The 13,296-nt window shown below is 41.3% G+C and overlaps 2 protein-coding genes across 7 annotated transcripts in view; one reads left to right on the forward strand and one right to left on the reverse strand.

The window, feature by feature from the left end:
• smim22 (small integral membrane protein 22) overlaps positions 1–1,616 on the forward strand; it is a 5,880-nt gene extending 4,264 nt beyond the window's left edge. For all 4 annotated transcript variants that reach the window (XM_024290527.2, XM_024290526.2, XM_024290528.2 and 1 more), the window contains exon 4: positions 1,319–1,616. In XM_024290527.2, coding sequence (XP_024146295.1) covers positions 1,319–1,366 — 48 coding nt within the window. In that variant the 3' untranslated portion in view covers positions 1,367–1,616. The remainder of the gene's footprint in view (positions 1–1,318) is intronic.
• Positions 1,617–4,409: 2,793 nt separating this feature from the next.
• The window catches only part of rogdi (rogdi atypical leucine zipper), a 14,258-nt gene continuing 5,371 nt past the window's right edge, over positions 4,410–13,296 (reverse strand). For all 3 annotated transcript variants that reach the window (XM_036213027.1, XM_024291442.2, XM_036213028.1), the window contains 9 exons: positions 11,877–11,959; positions 11,608–11,662; positions 11,447–11,527; positions 9,885–9,980; positions 9,303–9,401; positions 8,395–8,508; positions 8,278–8,327; positions 7,191–7,317; positions 4,410–5,266 (listed from right to left, as the gene is read on the reverse strand). In XM_036213027.1, coding sequence (XP_036068920.1) covers positions 5,225–5,266; positions 7,191–7,317; positions 8,278–8,327; positions 8,395–8,508; positions 9,303–9,401; positions 9,885–9,980; positions 11,447–11,527; positions 11,608–11,662; positions 11,877–11,959 — 747 coding nt within the window. In that variant the 3' untranslated portion in view covers positions 4,410–5,224. The remainder of the gene's footprint in view (positions 5,267–7,190; positions 7,318–8,277; positions 8,328–8,394; positions 8,509–9,302; positions 9,402–9,884; positions 9,981–11,446; positions 11,528–11,607; positions 11,663–11,876; positions 11,960–13,296) is intronic.

Here is a 13,296-nt window from a genome sequence, read left to right on the forward strand (position 1 = left end):
CACTGTTCGTTTGTTCTTAACATATTTATTCGCTTCTGGAACTTCTCAACAGGCTTTCTTAATCCTCCAGCCACGTTTTTCTGCCGCGGGTCTCCCGTCTCTCTCTCATGACGTCATCTCTCTGCCCTCTCTCTCTGCATCTTCCAATCAAATTAATAGTAACAAAAATGTATTGGCCTCTTCCTAATCTGCCTGGTAACAACAGCATTCTGGAAATGTTGTCACAATACAAATACATTTTCACCAAAGAACATTAAAAAAAAATAAAAAGAACACAAAGATCACATTTATGTAACAGTTTGCGATATTATTATTTTCAAAAAATGTAAACATATTAATTAACTTTTACCCTTTCTTTCAGAGTATTTATGTTAAAGCTAAAATTTAACCAGGGTTACATTAACCATCATTAGCTTTGACTACAAATGAAGACAAGTAAGATGACAGTTTTGTTAAACTTTTAATGAATCGTGCAGACTCTGTCCTTTGTTAGTTTCTGGTATTAAAATAAGATTAAACTAGAAAAGTTTTATTAGCTGTCATAATGCTAGGTATTTACTGAAAATGCAAACGCTATTTGCAAAATGTAAAATTTGCTAAAAGATTGGAAATTTCATGGAATAACTATGAAAGAGCGCTGAAGTGGACCTACATTTCTAAAAAAATGTGCAGTAAAACTGCTTAATACATGCCAATCAATTTTGCAAAAATATTTAGTGTGTTGCTTAAATATTACCTAAACGCCAAATTAGCCCAAAAAACCTCAGTAGATATCAAATTTGTAAAAAAAAAAAGCTCGCTATTTGCTTGAATACTAGCTAAACTCCAAAATAGTCTAAAATTCCTCAGTAAACTAAATTAGTCAAAAACGTAGCATGTTGCTAAAATAGAAGCTAAACTCTAGATTAGCCTATAAAAAACCATAGATAACAAATTAGCCAAAAACGTTAGCATGTTGCTAAAATATTAGCTAAACTCTAAATTAGCATTAAAAAACCTCAGTAGATGCCAAATTAGCCAAAACGCTAACACATTGCTCAAGTACTAACCAAACTCCAAAAAAATTCCCCAGTAAACTAAATTAGTCAACGTGCGGAGCATGGAGGCGGTTAATGTTCAGTCTGGTCTGGACTTTTAAGAAGCCATTTTGTTGTCAAAATCCGGTCATGCTTCTGTAGATTTGCTGCTGATCTTGGATCTGTTAATGCAACCGTTTGTTCCACAGATGGAATCAGAAAGCTCCTCTTCTGCAGAACAGGTCCACATGTTGCTGTTCTCTGTAGATGGTGGTTGATCATTTCATGTGTTTCCTTAACAGCCTCGCAGACAGAAGAGGGGGGTGGTGAACATGGCTCTGGAGCCCTGATCCTGACACAGACGATGACAGGACCTGATTAATGGAAGTGCACCCCCCCCCCCACCTTACCTTCACACCTCCACCCCAATGATCTGCTACGATTTTATTTCTGTGCACATTTACATACATTTCTGCTGTTGGTCTTTTATCATTTTATTGTAATTTTCATTTTCTCAAAGGGCCTATCATGTAAAACCAACCTTTTAGCTTTTAAGTGTATCATCGTGTTGATTTCTCACTATAAAGAACCTCAAAGCGGTGTTTTGATCCATTCACACATCTCTGAGCATTCCTCTAAATTCTGCTCTCTGAGCACCAGCCCCTCCCAATCCACGAAAACAAGCGCATTCTCAAATTGTGATGTAAACTGGTGGGGAACAGCCCCTTCCAGGAAGAGTCTGTGCTGCTAGCTCCGCCCCTTTAAACACACTTTATCCACAAAGCTAGCAGTGATTAGCTAAACGCTTTCATTCTGTGAAAGGAATGCATTTTGCTGCAAAATGCAATATGTCTGCCTTTAGTCGCCCAGTCCTTTATTCCACAAATGTGCCAGCCAGCGCCACGTTTACTAAAGACAGGCGTCTGGTGTTCTTTCATCACAGAATGGTGATGGCTAATGGGTTCATTTTTTGATGAACGTTTTAGGGTTTATTGAAATGATGAGAACATTGTTCTGATTAGCGCTGGCGGTGAACGTTTCTGTTCTCTTTAAAGAGTAACCAAACCCTAAATCTAATTTTTCTGTCTGTTGACTTCTATAAATGGGGTTTCAAAAGTGCTGTCTGTTGGTCATTGACACATTATTGATAAATTAAAATAAACTTGTTTAATTCTTGAAAATTTAGTCAAAAACCGTCTGTGTGCTGCCCCCTACAGGTTGAATCGAGGTATTACAGTTGAATGTTGTGATTGGTCAAACCAAGTTTCAGAAGTCTGACGTCATGATCTGCAGCTCCAGTAATGATAACAGTCCTGATCTCCAGCCCCGCCCCTCTGACTGGATTTTTACATATCTGCTGTGGGCGGAGTGAGCCTCCAACATCCCTGTTTGGTTACCCTTTAACGTATTAATATCCACATCAAAAATCCTCTTTACTTTCATGGGGATCATTTTCCGATCTTTCAGATCAGATTTTCAGATCTTTCCGTCTTTGCTCAATAATCCACGTTCAAACCGGCTCTTCTAATTCATCGCTCGCTTTCTTTGCACCTCCACCAGGAGACCGTTTGCTCCCGTTCTGCAGCTGCTTCATCATTTTCAGATACGTTTACGATCCACAGAAACTGTGGTGCAGATTCGTTACCAGAATGTTCTTTGGTGTGTGCCACTCCATGAAGTTATAACACTAAATTGAATGAGTATTTCTTGGCCATCGCTACACAACACAAATACCACAGACAGCCGGTGTCTGCATGACCCGGGGAAGATGGGCGGATCTTAAAGGAGCCCACCCACTGCTAGAGAGTAGCGTCTAACGGTAACGAAGACCCGGTGGATATTGGAAACCAGCGTCAAGAAGAGACTGGCACAATTGGAAGACATACGGAATGCACATCCATCTTTGTTTTCAGGGGAAACAAAGACACACTGCCAAGGCCGGCTGTAGGATGACGTCATGAAATGGGGAGCATGCACAAGTAGCAAAGGGGCGGAGCCTCAGAGATCTAGTTGTCTTACCTCCAGGAAGGAAAATAGTTAACAAAAACAATTAGTATTTCATAGAGAATTTGTTTTTTAGTTTGCCAAAGGTAATATATGATGAAATATGTGGATATAGTTGACTCTGAAAGGCCTAATAATAGTACATCGGCCCTTTAATGCCAACAGATTTTGAGATGACTAACAAATCATGATGGCCTTTTCTTTACTTCAGATTTAACATACTTAACATTTTAAACATTTCAGTTCTTAGATCAGTGCAAATTAAAATGACTTTATTACTGTTGAATATTACCGTTGTTGATGTGAAATGTTACTGCCTATTGCTGAGACTATACCGTCTACTGTATAGACGCTAAATAAAATGCATGAAGGATGTGTTTTTGTAGATATTTCTCAGCTGTCCGTTTAAAAGTGTCTTTCCTGTTTAGCTGGACTGAATGATCCCAGTTTCTGATTGAACTCACCTGATCCAGGTGAGCAGCAGAACAAGTAGAGCTGTTGGTTGTGAGGGACGGGATTGGAGACGGCTGCTTTAGAGGCACCAAGCAGCCTATGAAGCATGTTTTTGGAGAGTGGGAGGATGAACGAGGAGAACATGCAAACTCCACACAGAAAGAACACACAGGTTTGAACCAGGGTCCTCTAGTGTGAGGCAAGCGTGCCACTGCCCCGCCGTGCAGCACATACAAAGTCAAGGCCCAGGGGCCGGATCCTGCCCTCTGGGTAATTCTATCCGGCCCTCCAGATCATTTTAATTTATTGTTATTAATGACCCGATGTTATCTTGAGCTCATTTCTAACTTGTTTCATTTTGACAAAATCTATTTTTATGTAGAGTAAAATATTGAAAGTTATTTAAGGTTTAAGTTGATTTATTCTGGAATAATATTCCTGCTTTTTATTATTCATAATTATGTTAAAAAGTTATAGTTTTACAGTTTTAAAAATGGGCATTCTGCTAGCTGTTTGGACTACTCTGGTTTATACTAAGATTTTTTGGGTTATTTTGAAGTTTAGCTAATATTTCAGCTACATGCTAGCTGTTTTGGCTCCTTTAGGCTATGTCATAAATGACTCAAATCAAAGTGTAGTTCAGCTGGTCAGGTCATCACATGCAGCTGGTTTTTCCTCGTCCATGCTCACAGCTCCGAGGGACTAAAGGTCCGTCTTCCTCATGTTCCTGATACAGTTTAACGAGGCTTTTCTAGAAATGATTCATTTCCTTTAACAAAGTTTAACAGCTCTCAAACTCCGTTTGTTTATAGTTGATGGGCAAACTCCAGTTTTCCTGAACCGGTAACATAATTCCAGCAGATTTTGAAGGAGAAAAGCGGCACGTTGCAAAATCTGCTGAAAATGGCAGTAACATGCAGAGAGAAGCAGACATGCTGATGTGAGACACCTGCTTTAGCAGCTTTATTGCACAACGAATCATCTCACTGACAGCTTTAGGAAACAACACTCACTGGATCCTGACAGGATTAATAAATACGAGCACAGACACATGCAGCTTATCAGTGGTTTCATTACGGGAAGGTCGAACCCAGAATCTCTATTACAGTCACTTCATACTTGTGTTGGTTTAGAGTTTCCTAAAGATCAGCACTGACTCTGGATGAGGAAGACGAAGTATGGGGATGTGTCCAGGTCTGCACAGAACGGATACTGTAGCGGTTGGTCCATCCCAGCAGGAGGCAGAACTCCTTCACATCTCCATCACTACATTCACTGCAGTTTCTCCTGATTCCAGAATGTTAGGGACTCCTCACTGTGGAGCGAGTCCCCCCTCATCCTAACAGTCCCCAGACTTTGGTGACGGATGTTTCTGAACCCCATCTGCTCTGGGGATGGCGTTTTCTTGAATGGAATGAAGACCTGCTCGCAGAGACGACCACAGAGGGACTGCATGTGACGCTGATGGGTTTTAGTGTGTCATTCTGCAGGAATGTTTTCATCTCAGAAGGAGGTTCAGCTCCTGGTCAACACTTCATGGATGAAGGATTTCAGCTTCAGCAGCATCGGTGAACATGTCGGCTATGGTGGGGGGGCAGATTCTCTAGCTAAAATCCTGATCCCACGCAGTAGAGCATGGCTTATGATGAAGGAGTTGAGCTGATGAACACACACACACACACACACACACACAAAGCTGGCGTGTCCCTGCACCCCAGTGGACGGTCACTCTGGATCAGACGGAATGAGGTTTAGAAGGGCCTGTAGTTCCAGAAACTGGAAAAGACGGATATCTGCAGGGAAGAGAAGACATCTCATCAGGATGACTCGAGCTCCGGGGGTCTGATGTCACGACTCTGTTGTGTTTGTTTCATCGTGCTGGGACGTGTTTGGCAGGATCTGTCCCACTGCTATGGTTTTGTGGAATCCACTTATCATTAGGGCTGCCTCGATTAGTCGCCTAAGTCCAGGTGATTCTGGTGAGCGTTTCCACTCAGTGAAGCGTCGCTCCCGCGGAGCGGTTTGCCTTTATTGTGCATGTGTGGTGTGGATGTTAGCGTACTACTGTAGAAAACCAACAACATCGGAGGTCATCCAGCTGCTCATCTTTGTCTGTCTTTACTTTTTGTACATGGTGTATAACAGGACTTTAATGTTGTTTGAAAAAAGATTGCCGGCGGCTAAGAAGAACACCGCCGTACAGAGGAAAACAGAATCGCCAGCTCAGCGCTATACTGGTGTTTGCTATTGTCGTCATCACTGACAATCCGCGGGTGGTTTCAGCAGCTCCACCTCAACCGTCCTGTTCCATTTTACTATGGACCTACAACAGATGAGGACCCTCAAGAGGTACGGGTCAGAACTGTCCAACCCTCATGCTCTCTTCTGGGGTCCAGATGACCCCACCCTCACATTGATGTGTGACCCTCCCTTGACCATGGTGGACAGGATTTCATGTCTGCCACAGACACCAGGGAAGATTAAAAAAAAGTTCAACGCTGTCCTGTGGGTCCAGATGACCCAACGTTTAATGTAAACATGCCTAGGATAACACAAGGGTCAAAGGGTCAATTTTACAAGGGAAATACTCAAAAGACTAGGGCTGTAACGAGTGTCCGGGTACTCGCGTACTCGCGATCTGCTCCTGAAAATCAAATATTTGCGACGTCCAAAATCGCTGATTCTTGATCTTTAAATATAGCAGGGTGTAGTAAAATATGATCATATTATCATCTGGGGACGATGTATTTCTGCTATGAAATGCAGAATAATGTTGGATTTTAAGTTTATGAACTAAAACAAAACTGAAAGAGCAGTGCTACTGTCACAGGAAGTAAACACATCTTCGTGACGGTGAAGCTTCCGGTTTTCAAAGTAAAACTAACAAGAGCTTTTTTCCGTTCAGAAACTGAGACTGAAGTTCAGCTCACAGACATAACCTCTGAAAAAATGAATCAGATTAAACTCCAGAGCTTTAGCTCCAGTGTTTACATTCTTTTGGTTATGGTAACTCTTCAACAGTCGATGCCGTTACCGTGGATTCTATGGACTCTGAAGCACAGGAACACAGCCTCACACTGATCTGTTGCACTACACAGCTGAAGCGTGGATGTGATCAACGTGAATCAGCTGATTCTGCCGCAGAAAAAAACAACTTTTTTTATTCGGGCTCTGCACCAATATGTAATACTTAGAACGTAAAATATTGAAGAACTTTGAGGATAGAAAAGTGTGGAGAACATTTTCAGGTTTTTTAGCTAAATGATCAAAAACAAGAATGATTATTTTATTCTCTTTATGATGTTTGTATTACTGCTGAACTTAACCAGAAAGTTGACAATAAATAAATAAAATTACAAAACGTGTTTTAAATGACACACAATCTCTCAATATTTAAATCTTTATGTTCTCATCAGTTTTGTTGATTCTGATCTCCTGTTCTAAATAAAAGTATAAATGTTGATGATTTAATGCAAATAATTGTAATTTTCATCCATCCAGTAAATAGACATACACACAGCAACAATCATTATATTAAAAAGTAAGAATTGTAGTTCAATCCGTGAATCGTTGAGCTTGATTCGTGAAGTGAATCGGATCGCCAGCTAAGCAATGATCCACAGCTCTACGAAAGTATCGAACCAGACCGGACTGCTCAGTGGAAACGAGGCTTCAGTGTAAAGAAAACCCGTCAGCTGTTTAATGTGCAGAACCCACCTTGTCCTTGAGCTGCTGGCAGAGCTGCAGGGAGATGGTGAAGAACACCAGAGTGTCGTTGAGCCAGGGGACCACGCATTCCACCTTGTGGACATGGCTGACCTCGAAGCGGTTGTTGTTGAGCTCACTGCAGACAGAGGGCAGCACAGTGAGCGGCAGAAGGAGGTTTGTCTGGCTGAGCTCCTGAAGGAACCATAGTGATCTGTGGTTCTTCTCTCCATCATCCCTCACTGACATCTGACCTGTCCTCCACTGCTCTCCCTACAGCAGCAGTGTCAAACTCAATCATACGGGGGCCAAAACCCAAAACACCCCTTAGGTCGCGGGCCGCACAGGATAAACATTTATGGAACACTCTAAAACTACATTTTTAAACTTTAAAAAGATGTGAGTGCTGATAGCTGAAGATGCTGAAAATGATAGCTGAAATCACTGAAGTTGAGAGCCAGCTAAAATATTAGCTAAATGCCAAATTAGCCTAAAAAACAAACAAAAAAAACTTAAGCTAGTCAAAACAGATAGCATGCAGCTGAAACATTAGCTAAACTACAAAAAGGACAAGAAAAAAAACTGAAAAAAAATCATAAATTAAAAATATTAAAATAACTAAAATATTAGCTAAACTCAATAATAGCCTATAAAATCTAAGTAAATGCCAAAATAGTCCAAAAATCTAGCAGAGTGCCCATTTTTAAAACTTTAAAACTGTAACTTTTTAACATAATCATGAATATTAAAAAGGTATTAATCTTATTCCAGAATAAATCAACTTCAACCTTAAATAACTTAATATTTTACTCTCCATAAAATTTTGTCAAAATTCTACAAGTTAGAAATGAGCTCAAGATAACATCGGGTCATTAATAACAATAAAATAAATGATCTGGAGGGCCGATCCGGCCCCCGGGCCTTCACTTTGACACACGTGAGGCTGCTCAGCCACATACTGAATCAGAAGCACGTCTTCGTAGTGGTTCTTCATCAGTTTTTTGATGGCGTCAGAGCATCACGGAGACAGAATCAGTGTTTTTAGCAGGAAAAGCTAAAGGGCTTTTGTCAGAGATATCCTTGTAGAAAGCAGACTCACAACATAGCTCCGGGGTTGTGCAGCACCGAGCTCCCTGCTGGCCTGAAATTCTGAAGGACAGGAGAAAGAGTCAGGTGTGCGGCGCTGCAGCCCCCCCGCAGGCTCTCAGATCCTCACCTTGGTGGTGTTGGGAGGCAGCACATGCAGCTGGTACACGGTCAGGCACAGCTTGCTCAGGTTTATATAAAAATTGATCATCGCGTCTCCTGGCATTGGGGGGGTGAACATTTTCTGCAAACAGGATGGAAGGATCACCACACGCAGCAGGGATGTCATACTTTTGTTTTTCAAAATTCACAATGTCTCAAATCAAACACGGTTTTAACACGAGACCAGAATTATATCTACTTTGAACTCTTTTGAACTCTTTAACACCGGAGCTCCAGAGTTTATGTTCTTTGATTTACTGTCATTTTTTTAATTGTTAACACGTAATTCCAGTAGTTTATGAGGGAGAAACGTGGCGTTTTCTCCTTCAGAATCTACTGGAATGATGGTGTTAACAGTTCAGGGAAACTGGAGTTTCCCATCGAGACTGTGACAATGAATACTTAATTTAACGCTGATTTGACTGAATTTGTTTGCTCGTTTGGTCCTGGAAAACAATCTGTGGTTTGAAACCCAACTTAGCAGTGAAGTCTGTTTTCCAGCAGCAGCCCCTAAACATCACAGCTCTAGAGAAGATCTGCATGGAGGAATGGACCACAATAACAGCTACAGTGTTCATAACCTTTGACCTCTGTCATTAACAACCATTATAGAGTATCTAGGTGAAGGCTTGTTTGACCAAATCCTCATTTTCTGCTCCATTATACAAATTGAGTCTTTAAAAATCAAACAATGTGATTTCCTGTGATTTCTCACTGCTGAAGTGTTTCTATGTTGAACATCACAGACCAAACTCAGCTTTTTAAGAGGAACAATTAGCAGAATCTGTGACTGACCAAAACTCTTCTGAATGTTCACCAGTCACTGCCTTCAAAGCATAATTTTTCCACCGTAACGCCTTCATTTGAGGACAGTACCATTAGACCGCTTGTGGCGAGCTCTGGCAGCGTCATGGAGGCGGGGGTGGTGAGGCGGTTCCGTGCTCGAGTCAGTTGTAGCATCACAGCATCCATGAGCTGCAGCAGAGACAAAAACACGAGCTGGACAGGAGCTCATCTGGATGAGAGGGGGAGCTGATCCTTCAGTGGTCTGATACGGTCGTATTTAGCAAATATTTGTTTTGAGGGATTTAACTTCTCTTTCTTTAATCTTCTCACTTCACGTCGTGTACAACTCAGCATCAAAAACTGGAGCCGAGCCCCAGCTGAAGGCTGCGAGGAGCTGATATAAAGCAGATACTTGAAGAACCTGACGTCATGAACAGGACTAGGGCTGCCGCGATTAGTCGACTAATCAAACACTAATTGACTATTAAAATAGTCGATGACTATTTTAAACTGAGACTTGACATTGAGCATCAATATTAAACTTTCTAACCACATCAAATTAAACATGTTAAACGCTACGGCTGACTCGCATTGGCTCCACCCCCTGCCCTGGGCGCCTCAGTGAAAATGATGTAGACTCAGCCCGGGCTACAGGGACCGGCTGTCACTGACCTTGTTGACCTCAGCCCCAGTCTTGAAGTGATACGTCTCATCCCGGCTGCTGAGCAGCTGCAGAGCTTGGTTGACGTGGTTCCTGGCATCCTGGATCTGAGAAAGAACCAGAGAGATGGAATAGCTGAACCAAAACAGCCACCGTAGCTGGTAGTCACAGTGTGGGAACAACACAACAGGTGAGTCGCGGGCAAATGTAAAGCAACAATTGTCTGCTAGCAAACAGGAAGTAATCGGTCCAACGGATTACTTAGAGCGTTCATTTCAACACAACTAAAAACACTCCTAGCTCCCTTTTCAGTGTGTGAACGTGTGTGAACGTGTGTGAACGTGTGTGTTTGTGTTTAGAGCAGAGGTCTGCAACCTTCAACTCTGACAGAGCCGTTCAGGTTGACCACAATCCAGTAGGACCCACAAAGTCTTCCTCCACCCTTTAACCCTGTGCTATCCTCGGCATGTTGACATTAAAAGTGGGTCATCTGGACCCACAGGACAGCGCGCTGAACTTCTTTTAAAGGATTTTTTTATCTTCTCAGGTGTCTGTGGCAGACATGAATCCTGTCCACTTTTATCATAGGAGGATCCCACATCAATGTGAGGGTGGGGTCATCTGGACCCCAGAAGAGAACACAAGGGTTAAAAAAAATCAGACACTGATTTGTATTGATGCTATTGTTACTACTATGATAATAATATAACACAGACATTAAAAGAAAAAAGCCTTTAAGTTTTGACATACATTCCTTTCAAAATAAAAGACATCCTGTCACATATGATCATCTCAGTGGAGTAAAAGTAGTAGTAGTAAGTGTAATGTCAGCAGTGATTAAATAAAACTACTTCTTTTTACTGTTGTTGGTGCATCTCTGCCGAAATATAAGTCTAACAAACTAATTAAGTGACCTCTGGCATATTTTTTGAACACACTTAAAATTCTTCGTTTTTTTCAAAAATAGAAAATTCACTGAATAATCTGTAACACTTAAATACTGGTTGTGCTTATTGGCGTCCATTGATTTTTTATTTTTATTTTTTTATTATAGTACAGGACGCACAAAAATGTGTGAACATGTTGTATTTCAACTTTTGATACACGCTGTCCTTCAGCTGTTTGTAAATGAGTTATTGTTTGAGTTAGAGAACTGTTTTCCCCTTTACCACTTCCTCACTGTACAGATACTTTTTATCATTTAGAAACTTATTTTATTCTTTTTTAACCAAAGCGCCACATGTGGCTGTGGAGCTGCAGGTTGCAGACCTCTGGTTTAGAGCTTAGTAGAGATACTTCAAAGCTCAGAGAAATATCAACCACATAAACCATAATGCACTCCCTAACCCAGGTTACAGCTGTAATACCACCTATTTGCTACAAGCCCTAGAACGTTCCGTTCCTTCCTTTTTCCTTTTACAGCCCCTGTCCCCATAGTTTACCACTCCACTTGTTGCTGACCGTTTTACTGCCCAAGTTTTCTCTGCTGCTTCCAGTCACCAAACTATTATTTCTCTCCACTGAAAACCATGAAACAGAGACAGCATTGAGCCAGAGCACACCTGTCCATTACCTGCTGCAGCTTCCACTGCTTGTCTTCTCTGAACTGAAAGTGCAGCACCTGACTGCTCTTTGCAATCTTCAGGTTAATGTCCTGAGGAGAGAAGCCCAACATGAAGAGACAACATCTCAACGTTCCATATCTTGGTGTGTGGATAAAAGGGTTAAACTTACAGCCTGAGTCAACGCCTCCCCCTGCAGAGTCAGCACCCCCTTCACCTGGTCCATGCTGCAAAACACGTTAGAGTTCACCACAGACCAGAGTGTGTGAAGCTGTGCTCTGACAGAGCGTGAGCTTCAAACATGGAGATGCATTGAAGTGTCCGAGTGGAGGGAAGCCCCCGCCTGCAGCACTGGCTGTGCTGTCAGAACACATCGGTGACCTTTTTCAGGAAGGTGGAAAGGAGCCGAGGCGCATGCGACAAAGAAAGGTGGATAATTACGTTGAGCTGCCCAGGATGAAGTTCTCCTGCTTCAGCTGACTCTCCAGGCCCGGGCTCGGCATGCAGAAACGTCGAGACGCTTCCTGCCAACAACATCACAGCAAAGCAGGAGTTTCCTATAAAACTGGACGAGCTTTAAAGGAGACATAACATGAAAAATCGACTTTTTGAGCTTTTAAGTGTATTATACTGTTCATTCATGGTGGAAACAGGGGCAGACTATGTATGTATGAATGAATGAATGAATGAAATGGTTTATTTCAAGCAATCAGTCATAATACATAACATATCACTTAATGAATCACAAGTAGATCACTTGAAAGGGAGTGGAAGGAAGTGAACTTATATAATCCCACCCCGACTCGACCATTTTCTCTACATGAATTATCAATATCCGGTTCAGGACTTAATATCAAATAATCAATAATCTAATATTCTCAGTGAAAAAATACACTTTGTGCAGATTGTATTCAAAGAATTATGATAATACAAAAAGTAATAATTAAATCATCTTCATTTGCTAATGTAGTAAAAATCTAAATATTCTCATTAAAAAAGACAATTAATGCAGATTGTATTCATCAAAGAATGATTATAAAAATAGAAAATCATTTTCATTAGTTAATGGAGAAAAAAAATCAAAATATTCTAATTAAAAAATATACAATTTGTGCAGATTGTAATCATGAAAGAATGATTAACAAAAAATAATAAGTTGAAAAGAAAAGGATCAGGAATTTGAGCAGAATCAGTGCGACATCACATCTTAGGAACAAGTTTAAGGCCACGTAATCGTTCATCGTTGTTATGACTGAGAGACTGTGAAGGTCTTATCTCAAGGGAAATGTGCTCGAGTTCTGCAGCTCAGAATCAGGTCAGAGTTCACCTTCAGCGGTTTTTTGAGTTCACATTTCACATTTTGTTTGAATTAAAGGGTCAAACATGAGTAATCCCACAGTTCTCAAAGTCCTTCATGGATTTTATTTCCAAAGGCTTTGTAGCGTCCGGTGGTCCGAGTGGTTTCACAAAGATTCTGGAGTTCAGAATCCACGTACTGTGGATCTGTTTCTTTTTGCGTAGGATTCTTGCGTGCTTAGCCAGATCAGCGTGATATTTGCTTAAATGTTCATTAAGATGCACCATAGACCCCTTCAGGTGTTTGCGTTGTTTCATCAGAGCTATCTTGTGCTTTCGATTCACAAACCTGATCAGGATCGCTGGTTTATCCGTATTGTTTCTCCGAGGAATGACAGACCTCAACAGTATTTAGGTCCAAGAAAATCCCTTTAGACGCAAGAAATTCTCCAACTTGATTCTCCACGGTCAGGTTTGCTCCCATCACTGATCCATATCATGCATCCTCCTCTCCAGGAGATCTTGGCGATTATCTCGTTGTTCGTTACGTGCCTTTTCTTGATGG

Source organism: Oryzias melastigma, linkage group LG8, assembly GCF_002922805.2.
Source record: "Oryzias melastigma strain HK-1 linkage group LG8, ASM292280v2, whole genome shotgun sequence".
NCBI lineage: Eukaryota > Metazoa > Chordata > Actinopteri > Beloniformes > Adrianichthyidae > Oryzias > Oryzias melastigma.